This window comes from Ostrea edulis, chromosome 3 (assembly GCF_947568905.1).
Source record: "Ostrea edulis chromosome 3, xbOstEdul1.1, whole genome shotgun sequence".
NCBI lineage: Eukaryota > Metazoa > Mollusca > Bivalvia > Ostreida > Ostreidae > Ostrea > Ostrea edulis.
The window spans coordinates 51,681,860-51,703,695 of record NC_079166.1 but is presented as its reverse complement, the minus strand read 5'-3'; the positions used below and the strand labels follow the sequence as shown (position 1 = coordinate 51,703,695).

General features: G+C 37.7%; 2 protein-coding genes across 2 annotated transcripts in view; one reads left to right on the top strand and one right to left on the bottom strand.

The window, feature by feature from the left end:
• Window positions 1-10,563, bottom strand: part of LOC125676439 (cation-independent mannose-6-phosphate receptor-like) — a 206,367-nt gene extending 195,804 nt beyond the window's left edge. Inside the window, exons 1-2 of the mRNA XM_056158098.1 lie at window positions 10,129-10,563; window positions 8,911-9,208 (exon numbers count right to left, since the gene is read on the bottom strand). Coding sequence (XP_056014073.1) covers window positions 8,911-9,208; window positions 10,129-10,256 — 426 coding nt within the window. The 5' untranslated portion in view covers window positions 10,257-10,563. The remainder of the gene's footprint in view (window positions 1-8,910; window positions 9,209-10,128) is intronic.
• A 329-nt stretch (window positions 10,564-10,892) lies between these two features.
• On the top strand, window positions 10,893-15,029 carry LOC125676440 (uncharacterized). Its single transcript, XM_048914303.2, has one exon. The coding sequence runs from the start codon at window positions 10,893-10,895 to the stop codon at window positions 15,027-15,029; it is 4,137 nt and encodes a 1,378-aa protein (XP_048770260.2).
• Window positions 15,030-21,836: the final 6,807 nt, after the last annotated feature.

The following is a 21,836-nucleotide window of genomic DNA, read 5'->3' as shown; positions in this document are numbered from 1 at the left end:
GTGAAACACAAATACCCCCGATAATGGCCAATTCCGAAGATGGCCAAGGTCACAATGGCAAATATCTTGGTACCAGTAGAAAGATCTTGTCAAAAGAAATGCTCATGTACAATATGAAAGCTCTAATATTTACCATTTAAAAGTTATGACCAATGTAAAAAAAAAAACAAGAGGCCCAAGGGCCTAGAATCGCTCTTCTGATAAATTGTACAACCCCATCATTTCTATTCTTAGCCTCTTAGTATTCTAAATCTTTAGTTAAATCCTAAGAATTCAAAACAAGAGGCCCAAGGGCCTAGAATCGCTCTTCTGATAAATTGTACAACCCCACCATTTCTATTCTTAGCCTCTTAGTATTCTAAATCTTTAGTTAAATCCTAAGAATTCAAAAAAAGTAGGTCAATGTGACCTACTTTTTGGTTTACACATTTTGAGAACCCAAGAAATATCAACTGACAAAGTTTGATGATTTTAAGCCAATTAGTATTTGGATATTGAAATATAGCTGTCAAATTCCAATCGTAGGTCATGGTGACCTACTTTTTGGTCATCGAACTCCGAACATGCAAGACCCATCAACTGACAAAGTTTGATGACTGTAGGTCAAATAGTATCTGAAATATATAAATATAGCCGTCAAATTCCAAAAGTAGGTCAAGGTGACCTACTTTTTCGTCAACACCCTTCAAACATGCAAGACCCAACAACTGACAAAGTTTGATGACTGTAGGTCAAATAGTATCTGAATTATATAAATATAGCCGTCCAATTCCAAAAGTAGGTCAAGGTGACCTACTTTTTGGTCAACACCCTTTGAACATGCAAGACGCATCAACTGACAAAGTTTGATGACTGTAGGTCAAATAGTATCTGAAATATATAAATATAGGTGTCCAATTCCAAAAGTAGGTCAAGTTGACCTACTTTTTGGTCGAAACCCTTCGAATATGCAAGACCCATCAACTGACAAAGTTTGATGACTGTAGGTCAAATACTATCTGAATATATAAATATAGCCGTCAAATTCCAAAAGTAGGTCAAGGTGACCTACTTTTTGGTCGGCACACTCCGTTGACTCAAGATGCATCAACTGTCAAAGTTTGATGATTGTAGGTCAAATAGTGTCTGAAATATAGTAATTTAGCTGTCAAATACCAAAAGTAGGTCACGGTGACCTACTTTTTGGTTGACACAAACCGAAGACGAAGACGAATCAACTGACAAAGTTTGATGATCCTAGGTTTTACAGTGCCCAAAATATGCATCTAAAATTGAAAATGTGAAATTTGAATATCTGCAAAATTCAAAAAGTAGGTCACTGTGACCTACTTTTTTATAAATATGTTTCAAGGCCTCAAGATGCATCAACTTACAAGATTTGATGATTCTAAACCTCTCGGTATTTGAAATAACAACTTAAAATATATCTATAAATGATAAGCCATAGAATTCAGAAAGTAGGTCACCGTGACCTATTTTTCAGTTGACGCATTTCAAGGTCCCATGATCCACCAACTGACAAGTTTTGATGATCATAGGCTTCAAAGTGTCCAAGATATGCATCAAAATTAATTTTAAAATAAATACCTGCAAAATTCAAAAAGTAGGTCAACGTGACCTACTTTTGAGACAACTTGACACAAGGTCCTAAGATGCATCAACTGTCAAAATTTGATGATCCTAGTCCTTATAATGGCTAAAATATCTAAGATTTAAGGAATTTAAAAAAAATTTAAATTTAGGTCAACTTTGAAGTGACCTTGAGACCACGCCCTTTGCCCCAGGGTAATGCCTTGAACAATTTTTAATCTACAACATATCCTCATCCTTATGTGTAAGTTTGGTGATAATCTGCCCTGTGGTTCTTGAGAAGAAGATTTTTTAGCAACCACTACTTTTGTTTGTATTTTCCTGATTATCTCCCCTTGTTAAAGGGTCACATCCCTTTATTTAGTATGTATGAAAGCCCTTGGGCCAATGATACCCTGTACCAAATTTGAAAGAAATTGGCCAAGGGGTTCTTGAGTTATAGCCCTTTTTCTAAAAAGTTTACGCACACCGCACAAATGGCCATAGCATTAGCTCTTTGAGCCTTTGGCTCAGAAGAGCTAAAAAGTAAGTCAATGTGACCTACTTTTTGGTTTACACATTTTGAGAACCCAAGAAATATCAACTGACAAAGTTTGATGATTTTAAGCCAATTAGTATTTGGATATTGAAATATAGCTGTCAAATTCCAATCGTAGGTCATGGTGACCTACTTTTTGGTCATCGAACTCCGAACATGCAAGACCCATCAACTGACAAAGTTTGATGACTGTAGGTCAAATAGTATCTGAAATATATAAATATAGCCGTCAAATTCCAAAAGTAGGTCAAGGTGACCTACTTTTTCGTCAACACCCTTCAAACATGCAAGACCCAACAACTGACAAAGTTTGATGACTGTAGGTCAAATAGTATCTGAATTATATAAATATAGCCGTCCAATTCCAAAAGTAGGTCAAGGTGACCTACTTTTTGGTCAACACCCTTTGAACATGCAAGACGCATCAACTGACAAAGTTTGATGACTGTAGGTCAAATAGTATCTGAAATATATAAATATAGGTGTCCAATTCCAAAAGTAGGTCAAGTTGACCTACTTTTTGGTCGAAACCCTTCGAATATGCAAGACCCATCAACTGACAAAGTTTGATGACTGTAGGTCAAATACTATCTGAATATATAAATATAGCCGTCAAATTCCAAAAGTAGGTCAAGGTGACCTACTTTTTGGTCGGCACACTCCGTTGACTCAAGATGCATCAACTGTCAAAGTTTGATGATTGTAGGTCAAATAGTGTCTGAAATATAGTAATTTAGCTGTCAAATACCAAAAGTAGGTCACGGTGACCTACTTTTTGGTTGACACAAACCGAAGACGAAGACGAATCAACTGACAAAGTTTGATGATCCTAGGTTTTACAGTGCCCAAAATATGCATCTAAAATTGAAAATGTGAAATTTGAATATCTGCAAAATTCAAAAAGTAGGTCACTGTGACCTACTTTTTTATAAATATGTTTCAAGGCCTCAAGATGCATCAACTTACAAGATTTGATGATTCTAAACCTCTCGGTATTTGAAATAACAACTTAAAATATATCTATAAATGATAAGCCATAGAATTCAGAAAGTAGGTCACCGTGACCTATTTTTCAGTTGACGCATTTCAAGGTCCCATGATCCACCAACTGACAAGTTTTGATGATCATAGGCTTCAAAGTGTCCAAGATATGCATCAAAATTAATTTTAAAATAAATACCTGCAAAATTCAAAAAGTAGGTCAACGTGACCTACTTTTGAGACAACTTGACACAAGGTCCTAAGATGCATCAACTGTCAAAATTTGATGATCCTAGTCCTTATAATGGCTAAAATATCTAAGATTTAAGGAATTTAAAAAAAATTTAAATTTAGGTCAACTTTGAAGTGACCTTGAGACCACGCCCTTTGCCCCAGGGTAATGCCTTGAACAATTTTTAATCTACAACATATCCTCATCCTTATGTGTAAGTTTGGTGATAATCTGCCCTGTGGTTCTTGAGAAGAAGATTTTTTAGCAACCACTACTTTTGTTTGTATTTTCCTGATTATCTCCCCTTGTTAAAGGGTCACATCCCTTTATTTAGTATGTATGAAAGCCCTTGGGCCAATGATACCCTGTACCAAATTTGAAAGAAATTGGCCAAGGGGTTCTTGAGTTATAGCCCTTTTTCTAAAAAGTTTACGCACACCGCACAAATGGCCATAGCATTAGCTCTTTGAGCCTTTGGCTCAGAAGAGCTAAAAAGTAAGTCAATGTGACCTACTTTTTGGTTTACACATTTTGAGAACCCAAGAAATATCAACTGACAAAGTTTGATGATTTTAAGCCAATTAGTATATGAATATTGAAATATAGCTGTCAAATTCCAATCGTAGGTCATGGTGACCTACTTTTTGGTCAGCGAACTCCGAACATGCAAGACCCAACAACTGACAAAGTTTGATGACTGTAGGTCAAATAGTATCTGAATTATATAAATATAGCCGTCCAATTCCAAAAGTAGGTCAAGGTGACCTACTTTTTGGTCGACACCCTTTGAACATGCAAGACGCATCAACTGACAAAGTTTGATGACTGTAGGTCAAATAGTATCTGAAATATATAAATATAGCCGTCCAATTCCAAAAGTAGGTCAAGGTGACCTACTTTTTGGTCGAAACCCTTTGAACATGCAAGACCCATCAACTGACAAAGTTTGATGACTGTAGGTTAAATAGTATCTGAAATATATAAATATAGCCGTCCAATTCCAAAAGTAGGTCAAGGTGACCTACTTTTTGGTCGACACACTCCATAGACTCAAGATGCATCAACTGTCAAAGTTTGATGATTGTAGGTCAATTAGTGACTGAAATATATAAATATAACTGTCAAATGCCAAAAGTAGGTCACAGTGACCTACTTTTTGGTCGATACACTCCGAAGACTCAAGATGCATCAACTGACAAAGTTTGATGATTGTAGGTCAAATAGTGTCTAAAATATAGTAATTTAGCTGTCAAATACCAAAAGTAGGTCACGGTGACCTACTTTTTGGTCGACACAAACCGAAGACTGAAGACGCATCAACTGACAAAGTTTGATGATCCTAGGTTTTACAGTGCCCAAAATATGCATCTAAAATTGAAAATGTGAAATTTGAATATCTGCAAAATTCAAAAAGTAGGTCACTGTGACCTACTTTTTTATAAATATGTTTCAAGGCCTCAAGATGCATCAACTTACAAGATTTGATGATTCTAAACCTCTCGGTATTTGAAATAACAACTTAAAATATATCTATAAATGATAAGCCATAAAATTCAGAAAGTAGGTCACGGTGACCTATTTTTCAGTTGACGCATTTCAAGGTCCCATGATCCACCAACTGACAAGTTTTGATGATCATAGGCTTCAAAGTGTCCAAGATATGCATCAAAATTAATTTTAAAATAAATACCTGCAAAATTCAAAAAGTAGGTCACCGTGACCTACTTTTGAGACAACTTGACACAAGATCCTAAGATGCATCAACTGTCAAAATTTGATGATCCTAGTCCTTATAATGACTAAAATATCAAAGATTTAAGGAAATATAAATTTAGGTCAACTTTGAAGTGACCTTGACACCACACCCTTTGCCCCAGGGTAATGCCTTGAACAATTTTTAATCTACAACATATCCTCATCCTTATGTGTAAGTTTGGTGATAATCTGCCCAGTGGTTCTTGAGAAGAAGATTTTTTAGCAACCACTACTTTTGTTTGTATTTTCCTGATTATCTCCCCTTGTTAAAGGGTCACATCCCTCTACTTAGTATGTATGAAAGCCCTTGGGCCAATGATACCCTGTAACAAATTTGAAAAAAATTGGCCAAGGGGTTCTTGAGTTATAGCCCTTTTTCTAAAAAGTTTACGCACACCTCACACCGCACAAATGGCCATAACATTAGCTCTTTGAGCCTTCGGCTCAGAAGAGCTAAAAATTTATAAAGTAGGTCAAATGTCAAGGTCAAAAGGTTCAATACCAATGGAAAGATCTTGTAACAAGGAATACTCATGTGAAATATCAAAGCTCTACCTCTTACTGTACAAAAGGTATTTGCAAGGTTAAAGTTTTCAAAAAGTAGGTCAAACATCAAGGTCACGGGGGTCAAAAATGTTGGTACCCACGGAAAGGTCTTGTCACAAGGAATACTCATGTGAAATATCAAAGCTCTATCTCTTATTGTTCAAAAGTTATTAGCAAGGTTAAAGTTTTCAAAAAGTAGGTCAAACTCCAAGGTCAAGGTCACGGGGTCAAAAATGTTGGTACCCACGGAAAGGTCTTGTCACAAGGAATACTCAAGTCAAATATCAAAGCTCTACCACTAACTGTTCAAAAGTTATTAGCAACATTAAAGTTTTCAAAAAGTAGGTCAAACTCCAAGGTCAAGGTCACGGGGTCAAAAATGTTGGTATCCACGGAAAGGTCTTGTCACAAGGAATACTCATGTGAAATATCAAAGCTCTATCACTTATTGTTCAAAAGTTATTAGCAAGGTTAAAGTTTCAGACAGAATGACAGAATGACAGAATGACAGACAGGACAAAAACAATATGCCCCCCGATCTTCGATCTTAGGGGCATAAAAAGCCTTATTTTGCATTAATAATAAAAACATATCAAAGTTTATGTACTTATTTGTTCTTTAATCATGCTTAGACCAAGTTCCGATGACGCTTTACTATTGCAAACTAAACAGAGCACAATGTTATGTCGCTTTACCCGAAGCAAGAATTCTAACAAATGAGTAAAATGATATTTTAGAGTAACTTTACACAAAGAACAAACTCGAGAAATTTAAACAGTCTGTAGATATCTAAATTATGTATAAAACTTCTTTTGTTGTCAGGTCAAAACAAATTATAGATTTTATTCATAGTTGGATTATATATAATTTTAATCATCACAACAAAAAATCCCAGGGCAAGGTGTAAACTGACCAATTAGCCAATTATATACTCAAGTGTGTCACCTCCTCAAAGAAGCATGGGAGATGTTTCAACTATGTATAAACACCTAATTACCCCTCCAGCATTCAACAAAATCCAGGTAAGGTCCAAGCGGAAATCATTAAACACTTGGTATACCCACCGTTACGGTGGGTATACGCTACCACCACTTCGAGACATCGAGAGTGAAAAACAATGAAATGTGTTTTACGGGACTCAACTTCACTTCGAGAGATCGAGAACTTCGAGAGATTGAACATTCGAAAGATCGATAGTAAATTTGCTTTGTTATATAGAGAAAAAAATCGGGACCATGATTTCACTTCGAGAGAATGAGAACTTCGAGAGATTGAAGTTCGAGTCATCGAGAGTCACCTGTATATTTGCATGTAAAACTTTGATTCCCTATTGTGGCCCCATACTATCACATGGGTCATGGTTTTACAAACTTGAATCTGCACTATGTCAGGAACCTTTCGTGTAAATATAAACTTTTCTGGCCCACTGATTCTTCTGAAGAAGATTTTTAATGATCTTTCCCTATATATTTGTATGTAAAACTTTGGATTCTCGATTGTGGCCCCATCCTACCCCCATGGGCCATGATTTTAACAAACTTGAATCTGCACTATGTCAGGAACCTTTCATGTAAATTTGTACTTCCTTAGCCCAGTGGTTCTTGAGAAGAAGATTTTTTAAAGATTTCCCCTATATATTTGTATGTAAAACTTTGAGCCCCTATTGTTGTCCCATCCTACCCCCATGGGCCATGATTTTAACAAACTTGAATCTGTACTATGTTAGAAGCCTTTCATGTAAATTTGTACTTTTCTGGCCCAGTTGTTCTTGAGAAGATTTTCCACCAGAATGCTATATCAAATTGAAATTTAATGAAAATAATACAAAATATTTTACTTCACTGTGAAATGTAAATCAAATCAAATCAATCAAATGATGTCGCAGCAGTGTGAGACTATAAGACTCTCTTATGAATAACCATGAAATATAAGGTGATTCCACCCTCGGGGTTGCAAAAAAGCTGTGAAACCCGAGGCTGTGCCGAGGGTTTTACCGCTTTTTTGCAACCACGAGGGTGGAATCATCTTAATATTTCATGGCAACTCATAAGAGAGTATTTTTCTCTGATATTTCCAGAAATTTTCCGTTTTCCTTGTGCCTAGCGATGCCATTTTGAGAATTTTCCAATTAATTAATTTTTCACTGTGCATTAAAAATAACACCAGAATCGAATTCTACGGCCTTCATTTCGGCAACTACGTTGCTGACAAAAAAATCGGCCAATGAGTGTATGAGTGAATTGTATTAGAGTTATTCCTCTTTGAATAAGTACACAATAAACATGACGTCACTCGGCAGTCCATCAGCGCGAAAAATTTTGACGGACCTAATCAGAATCTGAGTCCACAACTGCATGATTTCTTCTTAAAGGAGCATTGATATTGATATTAATTGAGCAGTTATTTAATGACGAGTGTGTGAAGAGAGATTCCAAGTGGTTTTTGTTGGTGAATATGGGCATGGCTAGACTTTCGTTTTCCACGCGTGCAAGGACTTGAGTCTCATGGACATTGAAGACACTTATTTAACCTGAGACACGGACAGTAGACGTTGACAGAGTGAATGTGGAGGTAAGGCCTAGAAGTAATAGACCATGTGGGCTGGGTTTCTGTGAACTGACTGGCATAATGCAGCGGATGACATAGGTGTATGAGGAATTTGTGACTGTTGTTGAGTGTGCGGTAATTGTTCAAAGAATGTGTATTTTTGTGTCCGGTCACATACACCTGGAGATTATCAGGGACATTACAATCTGTCATTTTTTGTACAAGAGCTTTGCAGACGCTAGTGTTCGTCAATCGAGGCGAGGTAAGTTGCAAGCTAGTTGTGTATTGATTATGACGTCACGGGATATGTAAGATAAACGTCACGTGATATGAAAGATAGAAATATCTTACATACCTTTCTTTCATAGAATATCTGTATCTTACATCGTAGATATGAGAGAAAGAAATATCTTTCATACCTTTCTTTCACAGAATATCTATTCTTACATACGTAGATATGAGAGAAAGAAAAATCTCACATGGCTGTCTCACATGGGTAAAGTTGATCTAACACTGGTGATAATTATATGAGAAACCTTAATCAAAAAGTCTTGTCTCAAGGAACATTTGTGATCAATTTTATCAATTTCTGATGAAAGGTTTAGGAGATATGAGCTCAGATGGACTGACATGACTATATGCTCCTCCGAAATTTTTTGGGGAGCATAAAAATTAAATATATATATGCTGCAATAAACAAAATGTACACAACAACACATACCAGACTTTTGCCACATTTGAGATTGATGACACTGTTTAGATTTTCTCCTGACATATCAGGACATGAGTCCCCACTCCTTACGATCCATGTCTCTGCTAATTCCTTATTAGATGGGGCGTCTAATGTGTTTTTGGTATAATTGGCTATAGAGAATGCTCCACCATCTTTGATCATGCAAATAACTGTACCGGAGTGACAGTTGTGCTGCTCATCCCCACTACCAGTGACAATTCTGTCACACAAATTAATCTTGTATGTAATATTGCCATCATCTGACTTACATTCCCATGGACCAAATCTGAAATAAACAAAGTGATGTAAGCAGAGTTTTTCACATAGAAATACATTTGTTACTAAAAGCAGTATCAAATAACATAGTTTTCAAATGGAATTGTGCTGGACTGTTGTGTGTTTGCATGGTAAATCACAAATATCTGTTTCATATCATTCAAGAGAAATATCAATAAATAATTTGATTTTAAGGAGCATAACTATCTTATTCTAATTGAAGGTTTTTCCAGAAGTAACAAGAGATGTTGTGAGTATTGGATAGTACCATCTGTTGGACAAAAAAATACAACCCTGGATGATATATTCTCCAATATTCACTGGAAAAAAGGAAAATGAACCTCACAGAAACTGTTACGACAATATTAAGAGCCACCTTCTTAAAATATTCAGGAGTTATATCAAGTTCATTTATTGGACAAATGAATTTCCCTTTGGCCACTAGAAAATAACTGATACACTCAATATCATCAGCCTAGAAAGAGGGCTAAAAATACTTGGCAAAAAGACTTGCTGATATTTATACATGTATAACTGAAATGCAATGTAAATTTCGAGGTACTAAAAATTAATGAATTTAAGAAAATAATTCAAAATCTTTTTTTAATATTGTAAATAAAAACATATGTAACAAACTGCAGATATTTGTGTTGTTAATGGTGTAAAAGTTACTATAAATTGAATCTTGATAAGTTTATAAAATGATTTAGAAAAGTGGTTACTTTCAATACTAATATTAATATAAGTTAATTCCTTTATGGCACTATGCTGTAGTTTATACATCACTGTAACGTAACATATTATGAAATAAATTGGATTGCACTCTTTGAGAATTAAAAGTTCCCTGGATATTATCCGCTACTGTCGTAACAACTGTATTTTCCTTGATCATGAGGCAATTCGAACTATATTATTCCATATTACCAGTACCTTTCAACTGCAGAAAAGTCTATGTTGTTAATAATGCATTGTTCAGCACACGTGTATAGCAATGAAAGGCGTAAAAATATTAAGAAGACAAGATAATATTCCATGAAATACAGACACTTATATTTCATAACTGCAGTTTATTTTCCTCATGTGCATTTCGCCATTAGTCAAAACATTCTGATGCGCACACGATCCAGGAGCGCATCACATGACAGTCACGCGCTTCTAATATGGTGGCTAATTTGTGCCATTTTTAAAAATACTAAAAAAAAAAAAAAATTGGAACTCTTCAGAAAAATTGTTAAGAGTAAAATTTCATTAATATCTATTATAGTTAAAGTTCAATCAAATTCCTGAATGTTCAGCAATGATAGATTAAATCACCTGCACATAATTGACTCTGACAGCTCATTCCCCATTTTGTTATTCTAATCTGAAACTCTCTAGCTTTTGTCTCTGTATAATTATTAAGCTTGTCACCTTATCAATGTTAATGTTAATTGGCTCACATCCTGTCCATGGGAACTTTGTAAATTTGCACTATATAGAGTATTGTAAGCAAAAATTTAGTCAGTCTTCCAATATACTTTCAATGCTACACTCGTGGAATAAATTGATGGAAATTATTAAATTGTGTTCAATTTGTGAGTGTAACATTTTGGTGGCAGCGAATGGGATTTACTTCAAATTGTGGTGTAACAATTTAAGTAAAAGTGCTTAATATTCAGAAAATTGTGGATTAACAATTTGAATGTTTTGATACCATGGCCGAAGTAGAGGATGATAGGCAACCGGAGGACTCAATTGTCGTGAATAGACCCAGGAGGGCAACAGTTCAAAAACTTATAGAATTTACAGAAGATGAAGGACATATGGAAGAAGAAAATGTGCAAGAAAATATTTTCAAACAACCACGAAATCCAGCTGTAAGAAGGAAAACAACAAAAAAGGATGCTACATTGGAAATAGAATTAGAACGAGAAAAAATAGCTTTAGAGAGAGAAAAGATCAAAATGGAGATTGAAAAATTGGCGTTAGAAAGAGAAAAACTTCAAATGCAAGCAACAGAAAATCCAACAGCTTCAAAGACAGCACCATTCAAAATCAAATTACAACCCTTTAACCCAAAATCTGATGATGTTTTAACATTTCTTTCGGAATTTGAGGCCGTTAGTGAACAAGCAGAATGGTCTGAGAGCATCAAAGTTTTACAATTACGAAGCCTTCTAACAGGAGAAACGAGGCATATATCAGCACAAGCTTCAACTTCCTATGAGGACCTGAGGAAAGCTCTAACCCAAAGGTATGGAAAACGACCGCATGAATACTTCGCTGATCTCTTATCTGTAAAACGTGAAAATAATGAAACATACAGAGGTCTAATGTCAAGGATAAATCTATACTTGAAGAGGAGCATTGAGGACAAAGACCCTATTGAAATTTTGCGTAATGAATTCTTCCTCAAAGCATTACCACCAACACAATCCCAATGGGTCAGACGAAACAAAGGATCATCTTCTGTTGTTGAGGCCGCCGAGGACTACATACCACCAAAAGGACCAAGGGAATTCGGACCAGCTCAGGGAGTTACTGGGACTGGAAAAGGAGGCAAACCTGAAAGTGGCAATGGGAATCACAGGAAGGATGTGATATGCTACAAATGCAATGGAAAAGGGCATTTCGCTAATAAGTGTCCTAAAATATCGTTAGTATCCAAAATTATCAATCACGCATGTGACGGACTGATATACATACCTGGATTAGTCAACGACCGGGAGGTGTCCTTCGTCAAGGACACGGGTGCGTCAATGACTTTAGTGAGAGAGGACTTGGTGAATTCGTCGTGTATTTTGGAAGGACGGACAACTACGCTTTACACTGCAATTGGGCAACCGTTTGAAGCAAAACTTGCAGTTGTAAAACTTGACACTCCGTACTACCAGGGATATGCACAGGTCGGACTAGTTCCCTCCCTTGTAGCAGATGCGCTACTAGGAAATGATGTAATTAGCCGGGAAAGTGCTAATGTTGTTACCCGAGCATTGGCTCGCAAAGAAGCGAATGCGGAAAGTCAGGATCAGCAAAAGATGGAGAAGTCAGATGTAAGTCCAAAAACGATTGACTCTATAAATGAATCTGTTAGTGAAACTATTGTAACTGGGACAGTGAATTGTGAAGACTTAAATGGGATTAACGCTGAAAAATTAAGTAAGCTTCAAAAGGAAGATCCAAATCTGAAATCCTGTCGTGCAAAGGCAGTTAATACTGAGTCAGCTTGTGGCATGTCCCTCGCGTTTTATTGGGAGAACGGAATCCTAAAGAGGAAGTGGAAAAGCCAAGACGGAAAGCGACAGGGAGACCAAATTGTACTTCCAACTAACCTTCACAAAACAATCATCGAGCTTGCACATGACCAACCACTGGCAGGACACCTTGGCACAGAAAAAACAAAAGAACGTATTCTACGTTCCTTTTACTGGCCGGGATTATTCCGAGAAGTGAATGAATATTGTTCCTCATGTGATGTGTGTCAAAAAGTGGCAAAACGAGCTCATGTGAAAGCACCAATGGTCAACACACCCATCATAACTGAGCCATTTTCTAAAATATCTATGGATATTGTCGGTCCCCTTGCGAAAACCAAAAAGGGCAATAGATTCATTCTCACCATTGTTGATGATGCTACACGCTATCCAGAAGCATTCGCGTTGAAAAGCTGTGATGTGGAGAGTGTCGCTAATGCTCTCTTGGAACTTTGTAGCCGGGTTGGAATTCCAAAGGTGATACTTACCGATCAAGGAAGTAACTTTACAAGTCAACTTATGAAAGATTTGTTTGCGGTGTTGAAAGTGAAGGGAGTGACAACTTCACCTTATTACCCACAAGCCAATGGCAAAACTGAGCGGTTCAATGGAACTTTGAAATCAATTATTAAGAAATTGTGTACGAAAGAAGAATCAGAGTGGGATACTCTGCTACCATATGCTCTGTTTGCGTATCGTGAAGTCCCTCATGAGGAGACGGGATTTGCACCTTTTGAACTTTTATATGAATGGCCAGTACGTGGTCCAACCCAAGTTATCAAGGAGTTCATGGCAGGTGAGGAGGAAATCCAGATGTCTGTCATTGAACATGTTGCTGGAATGCGACAGAAGTTGAAGGATATAACACTACAGGTGAAGGATAACCTCTTGAGACGTAAAGACTTTGTCAAACGTTGGTATGACAAATCGGCTACTGAGAGGAGATTTTATCCTGGAGATGAAGTTCTCGTATTGCTCCCGTCGGACACATCTAGAATGTTGGCCCAATGGAAAGGACCTTACAGAGTGACAGAACGGGTAAATGATGTAAATTACAAAGTTAACGTGGGTGGGCGTCGTGGTGTTGTCTATCACATCAATCTGCTCAGAGAGTACAAGCGTTCGATACTACTCGTTGCAGATAGAAAAGAGGATACCCAGGAATTTGATGAATTGTTCCCATACAATTCTAGTGAAACTATTGAGGATCTGAAGTTTGGAGAAAATTTAAGTCAGCAACAGCGTCAGGAATTGCGACAGCTCTGTGCCCAATATGGAAATGTATTCACAGACCAACCTGGCCACTGCATGCTTGCTGAGCATCAAATTCGTACTACAACAGAAACACCAATATGTCAGCGACCATATAGAATACCTGAAGCGAGGCAGGAATCTGTAAAAAGGGCATTGAATGAAATGCTAGAACAAGGACACATTCAACCATCAAATAGTCCATGGAGTTCACCAGTAGTCCTTGTCAACAAACCCGATGGATCAATCCGAATGTGCATCGACTACCGAAAACTTAATGAGATTACAGTTTCTGATGCGTATCCAGTACCAAGAATTAGCGACATCTTAGAAAAAATTGGAAAAGCAAAATACTTGAGTCATTTTGACCTTGTTAAGGGGTATTGGCAAGTACCTCTCTCTGACAACACAAGAGAAAAATCTGCAATTGTCACACCCTTTGGACTCTACGAGTTCTTGGTTATGCCTTTTGGAATGAAAACATCGCCAGCAACATTCAATCGTCTAATGGACAAAATACTACATAATGTTGACAATGTTGTGGCTTACTTTGATGACATTGTCATTTTCTCAGAGTCTTGGGATTCCCATCTTGAAGATTTACAGAGAGTAATCAAGAAAATACAGGGAGCCAACTTGACTATTCGACCTTCTAAGTGTAGACTTGGAACCGACAAATTACATTGTCTTGGACACGTGGTTGGAAATGGCAGTGTGCAGCCAGACCCGAGTAAAGTCAAAGCCGTTCAAGAATTTCCGTTACCAATAACGAAGAGAGACTTAAAACCATATCTGGGACTTACTGGGTACTATCGTCAGTACATTCAAAATTATGCGGACATATCTGTTGTCCTAACAGATTTGTTGAAGAAATCAGAACCGAACAAAATAAAATGGGACCAAAGAACAACTGAATCCTTTAAAAGTCTGAAGGAAGCACTACTCCAAGCACCAGTACTCATTACACCAGATTTCAGCAAGCCTTTTATCGTACAAACAGATGCAAGCCAATATGCAATCGGTACAGTGTTAAGTCAGGAAACCAATGATGGTGATCACCCGGTAGCGTACCTCAGTCGAAAGTTATTACCGCGGGAACAAAACTATTCTACAATCGAGAAAGAACTTTTGGCAATTGTGTGGGCCATAGGCTCATTTTCCTATTATTTGGATGGAAGAAAATTCATTGTAGAGACTGACCACAATCCATTAAGCTGGCTTCATAGGATGAAAGACAAAAATCAAAGACTTTTGCGATGGGCTCTGGCCTTACAAGTATATGACTTTAACGTCCGATACCGCCGTGCTTCCCATAACCAAAATGCCGATAGCCTCTCTCGATGTTGAACTGTGTATTTCATTGACAGTGTGTTAACTTGTGTGCTATTTTTAGTGACAGCTTATATATTCCATAGTGACTTTATAATTTTATAGAATAATTAGAAATCTTTATTTTCGTTACTTTTGTGTGAAAAAATTCAACTTTTAAAGTTAAATTTTTATCTTAAGGAGGGAGGTGTTAAGAGTAAAATTTCATTAATATCTATTATAGTTAAAGTTCAATCAAATTCCTGAATGTTCAGCAATGATAGATTAAATCACCTGCACATAATTGACTCTGACAGCTCACTCCCCATTTTGTTATTCTAATCTGAAACTCTCTAGCTTTTGTCTCTGTATAATTATTAAGCTTGTCACCTTATCAATGTTAAAGTTAATTGGCTCACATCCTGTCCATGGGAACTTTGTAAATTTGCACTATATAGAGTATTGTAAGCAAAAATTTAGTCAGTCTTCCAATATACTTTCAATGCTACACTCATGGAATAAATTGATGGAAATTATTAAATTGTGTTCAATTTGTGAGTGTAACAAAAATAAGTTACGAAAATTATGCTTCTCTTGGCCAAGTCTTGTATAGGTTACCATATACGTAAAAGCTTTATGTCTTACAAATACTTACACCTTACACTCACTTACACCTCTGTCAACGTCTCAAGGGTTTTACAAGATTTTTGTAAAATGGGACGTTTGCTCAAATAAAGTATGGTTTTGACTTTAGTTACAAAAATATACGTAAATAAATAAATATTGAGCAGATGTCAAGTCTTTTTGTGACACAAGAAGCATTGATTTGGGTTGAAACGTGGATATTGGGTAGTTCTATTGCACCAGGCCTCTACATGAAGAACATATAGTAATGGGGGGAAATCTACAAATAGTTGCTTGTCCTACATTTTCCCGATATTTTATAAATATAGTTCTTAGTTTTATTAGCCGTAGAAAAAAGTGGATTTACATGTGGAATAACATTGCTTATTTTGAAACGTTAACAGGGGTGTAAGTGAGTGTAAGGAACGACAACTCTGGGTAGAGATTGACAACCATTAGTGGAACTCTTCAAATTAAAGCCGCGTAAAACCGTGCTACCGATGTAGCAGGGAAAACTGTTGCTAGTGGATTTGGTCGCTCTAAAAATAGTCGGTTAAAAAGCTCTACAGAGCTTGTGTTGATTTGTTTGAATGTATATAGTGCCGACTTTAAATAAAATTTGCTTTACTTTACTTTTCTCGTGCAATCAAGACGCTCAGCGGTCTCCGTAAATCTCCGTAGAGTTCGTCGGAGATTTGCGAAGACAGCCGAGTGTCTGGTTCTTCTTCTTCCCGTCCAAGTGTCGAAACCACTGATCGAAGTATTTTCGCACTTTGCACAGCGTAAAAGTGCCAACAACATATTTAGGCGTACAGTAGTGAGTAGCTAAGTTACAGTGGCGATTAAAACTAGATAAAAGAAAACTGCTGCTTAGTACGTGGAAATGGACTGGGACAGTGGAGTCTTGAAGCTGCCCAGGCTGACTGCTACCACCAGGGGTCAGGGCAGGCTGTTCCACAATCTGATGGCTTGCGGGAAGTATGAGTTCCGGTTCTGGTGAGAGAATGTGTGGGTATACAAACAGATTGGTTCCAGTTACACTTGAATTCTCCAATAACGAATTTTAAACTTTCGCAATAATGCTTAATATGGAATATTACAAACAACAAAACGTACGATATGAAAAACACCCAAATTGAATTAATTGTGAATTCCGATTTATGTATGAATAGGGATGGGTACGATTTTTAAAATAGTTTTCAAAATGGTTTACTTATATAGCGCGAGGAATATAACGCCAGTCGACGTAAACGGTGCATTGTGACGTCGCATCTAGCTGCGATGTGTTTTCTTCCAAACCAAACAATCGACGACTTCATAGGCGACGCGCTGATTGGCTAACATAAAGTTCACATGAACATGACCCCTAATCGGGTTATGTCAGTTCTTCTTACGCAAGGTATACGGCACGGATCTAAGAAGTCTGATTTTAATTAGATTGGGTATGGTAAAGCTGGTCTGGAATTTGAAATTATTTGTGATACTTTCCAAACTATTGATTTGTTTTATCTACGGGATTGTCAATGAAGTACTAGTATGTTACACGATTTGGGAGGGCGACGATTTGGGGTTTCTTATGTAACACCCCAAATCGTCACCGGAGACGATTTGGGCATAACGTCACACCCCAAATTGTCCCCCCCCCCTGCTGCAATTATTTGGAAACATCATTTATCTTCAAACTGGCCCTGTTTGTTAACTCCTTCTTTTCTCCTCTTTCTTCTCCTTCTTATGTGGTCCAGCTATGACCACAAAACCTCTGGACCCTACAAGCATTTTAATCTTCCACTTCGTCTTCTACTTGTTCTGTTGTATAATTTAAAAAAAAAAAGATTTATTATGATCACAGTATTTGTTATTGTTGTTTTGGTTGGTAGCGGTTTTGTTACTATTGAAAGAGTTGTATTTGTTGTTGGTGGTGGTGTCATTGTTCTCTATATGATATTTTCCCGTCCAGTCCTCCAGAGAGAGAGAGAGAGAGAGAGAGAGATATTTGTCCGACAATAAATAGTTTTGCCTTTTGTTGTAGGGTCATTCTGCTGAACATGGGGTTGTTAAGTCTTGTGCACTGCAGATTTGTTAGTGACCTCAAATGATGTTAGTTTGCGCCTGTTAGCCGTCGTTTGGACACTCTCCTGCCGTTTGGACACTCGTAAAAACCTCGAGAAACACCAATCCTTCCTCTTAATTTCTATAAATATTTTTGTTTGTTTAACTCGTTGCTCCCCCCTCTCTCTAAATAAGTTCATGAACAAACAAGTGTTACACCCCAAATCGTCGCCGGCGAGGATTTGGGACGGGCGAGGATTTGGGGTTTCTTTTGTAACACCCCAAATTGTCGCCCGTCCTAAATCGTCGCCGGTGACGATTTGGGCATAACCTCACATCCCAAATTGTCGTCCCCCTTGCTGCAACTATTTGGAAACATCATTTACATACAAACTGGTCCTGTATGTTAACTCGTTCTCCTCTCCACCTCTTTCTTTTTCTGTGGTCCAGCTATGACCGCAAAGGTTCTCTGGACCCTATAAGCAAGACATTTTAATCTTCTACTTCGTCTTTTACTTGTTCTTTTGTATGATTTAAAAAAAAGAAAAAGATTTATTATGATCATAGTTGTTTTGGTTGGTAGTGGTGTTGTTACTCTTGAAATAGTTGTATTTGTTGTTGATGGTGGTGTCATTGTTGTCTACAATTTTTAGGGTCATTCTGCTGATAATGGGGTTGTTAGGTCTTGTACACCGCAGATGTGTTAGTGACCTCAGATTATATTAGATTACGCCTGTTAGCCACCGTTTGGACACTCGTGAAAACCTCGAGAAACGCCCATCCGTCCTCTTTATTTTTCAAAATTTTGTTTGACCCGTTGCTATCTCTCTCTCTATGAAATGAGACATATATGTTTAGTCGTCCCATATAACCTACATGCAAAATTTCAGCTCACACCAGAGTGACAGTCAAAAATAGTTCGCTATGACAGCACTTGGTGCTTTGAGTTCGCGAACAAGAGATTTCATGTTACGGGAAGCACATGCCAGGAACACAACATATCGGTTCACAAACACCAGAGATATTGCAGAGTTGCTGAAAATTGTACACAGCTCGCGGTGCTCTAAAATCTCATTCCAGAATTCTCATTTTTGGGGAGGCATGCAGGGTTCCAAATTACCGCTCGCCCACTCGCATTGGCGACTAAACTTTGCTTGTGGGCACCCAAAATTTCCGTTCTCATCGCCCACTTGGCGACCGTAATTGTCCGATCAACATTTTTCTTTCCGACCGATCCGAGTCCTATTATAATTGAAGTTCAATTACCGGTTGAGGTTTTGCCACTTGGCGAGACATTCCTGTGGTATCAAATCTTCGAAAAATGCACTTAAACCAGAAGTTGAACAACGCTAGGGTTACTTCAAACGAAAAGAAAACGTCTGATTTTACCAAAGTGGAAAGAAGGGGAGAATATGGTTCGATGACGGCGAAAAGGAGATGACGTGATGTGTGTACAAAACATGACATGAAAGGTCCAATTGTTGCGACAGCTTGCCCAAGTTATAAACTTGAAAGCATCGTAAAGCTGAGAAATTTTGAAATCACATAAAAAGTCGGAAGAAACGTGTGTTAAAGTCAGACACCGCGAAGATAATAAAGTCCATGAACTCTGATATTTTTGCTATGTTGACGGATTGAGAGTGGAAATGAGAGAGAGATATTCGAAAGAATTACGGAGAAGAAAACAGAATTTAAATATTGATATTTTATTTTTTAAATAAATTGCAACGTGACCTGATATTTCTTATTTGTTGTAAAGAAACCATGGTATTCAATTTCATGATATGTGTGGGCTACTGAAATTTCATGTGGGCTAACAGTATTTCTTATTCAGGGGACCACTTGGCCCCTAAGGTATTCAGTCGAAGTTGGGACCCTGGGCATGTCAGAAGGTCACTTGTAATCTACATACAAAATTCCAGCCCAATGGCTTGAATAGGTCGACAAACACCAGAGATATGAGTGCGGACAGACAAACAAACATACCAAGTGAAACCACCCTTCCCGCATATAAGAGGGGGCACAATAAAATATATTCTGTGTAATCTATCGTGAAAACGTCAATGAAATATTGGCGGGCGACGATTTAGGACGGGCAACGATTTGGGGTGTACTATAGTACATCCCAAATCGTCGCCCCCTAATGATAGTGTAATCTTGTCCCAAATCGTCGCCGGGCGACGATTTGGGGTGAAATGTCATCCCAAATCGTCGTCGGCGATTTAGGGTGTAACTAACAAGAATACAAACAAATAAATGAAACCCATGTGATTAGTCCCATATAACCTGCATACAAAATTTCAGCTCAATTGGTTCACAAACACCAGAGTGACAGTCGAAAATACTTCGCTATGATTACAGCTCGCAGGGCTTTGAGCTCGCGATCAAGAGATTTCATGTGACGGGAAGCACAAGCCAGGAACACATGTAACCCACATATCGGTTCACAAACACCAGGGATATTGCAGAGTTGCTGAAAATTGTGCACAGTTCGCGGCGCTTTAAAAGCTCTCATTCCAGAATTCTCATTGAGGGGGCATGTCAGAGAGTCACTTGTAATCTTCATACAAAATTGCAGTCCAATAGAGATATGGCGCGGACAGACAGACCAACAGATCAAGTGAAACCTATGTACCCCATATAAGAGGGGTACAATAAAATAACTTCTGTGTAATCTATCCTAAAAACCTCAATAAAATATTAGCGGGCAATGATTTAGGACGGGCGAGGATTTGGGGTGTTCAATAGTACATCCCAAATCGTCGCCCCTAATGATAGTGCAATCATGTCCCAAATCGTCGTCGGGGCGATTATTTGGGATGCCGGGCGACGATCTGGGGCGAAATATCCCCAAATCGTCACGGGCGACGATTTGGGATGGGGCGACGATTTGGGGTGTAACAAATATAGAATATCACACTCTAATGTTGATCTCGGACCTGGGATTGGCCCCGAGAGTTGATCTTGGCCCGAGCCCGTAGGGCGAGGGCCGAGATCACTCGAGGGGCAATCCCAGGTCCGAGATCAACATTAGAGTGTGATATTGTTTATATCATATACCTAAAACACAACAAGTTGATAAACATTTTTTTTTAAAATTGGGTGGGTGGGGGGGGGGGTGTCATTGACCCAAACATAAATACATGGTATACTGTACAACGAAATTTGACTATTTCATTCCTTCAGAGAGTTTACTTTAATGGTTACGTTTCCAGTACTATTGACATTGTGAAACATGCTAAAGTCTGGGTTTTGTAGCTTTATTCCATTGCTGATTTTTATTTATTTTTTCGGATTTACCAAACTCGCCCGTTTTCAATATTTCATATAATTTGTAAGAGTTGTAGAACTTTGTTCACGTGGCGTCATCGTATGAACGGGAATGTTTACAGATCTGATGCTGCTATTTCTTTGCTTAAGAAATGTTACCTTATACTGAAGTAAGTTTTTTTTTTTTTACCGTTTCCCATCTGTTTAGCATCTATAAGTCGTTAAATTAGGTCGGAAGATAATGGTTCTACTTTTCTCGTTTTATTGCCAAGTCCTCGGGATTTTAGATTTCAGAAATCCTTTTAAAACAGTTTTCTACATCAAAATTGCTGTAAATTAACATTTTATCTCCATTAGGACCGGGGATTTCTGAAAATGCTTCAGTATCACCCTCCATAATCCTCCTACTGTTTTCTGTCACCTAGAACGTTGATTGTTTTGAAATGAAGTTAAACGTGTTATTGTTCTAAATAAACAATTGTTACTTGGGTTACCCCCCTTTGCTTAGATACTCGCTACAATTTAGCGCTGTTTTCAAAAACGATTTTATTTAATTTTTCTGCTTAAATTAAATTTTGTCGTGGAAGAAAGTATTATATATGAAAAAAATTGTGTCTAACATCATTTTTTCATGTAGTTATGTTAGATTTCAAAAGATTAAAGAAGAAATAGCCATTTGAAATTTGAGGGCGAGACAGCCCCTTGACAACGGGCCGAAACAGAGATATCTCGGCCCTTAGGGCGAGACAGCCCTACTTACTTGCAGCTGTCTCACCCTAGCCAAGATAGGTGTATCAGGGCTGATACACTACTAGGTATATGATATGTACGCAAGTGACGACGACATTTTTCCGGAAGCAATATGGGTAGTCCCCATCATTTTTCAGCTGATGAAGAGCAAAT

Bases quoted from the DNA above. Each gene is read 5' to 3' on its own strand.
- LOC125676440 (XM_048914303.2), top strand. From the start codon at position 10,893: ATGGCCGAAGTAGAGGATGATAGGCAACCGGAGGACTCAATTGTCGTG.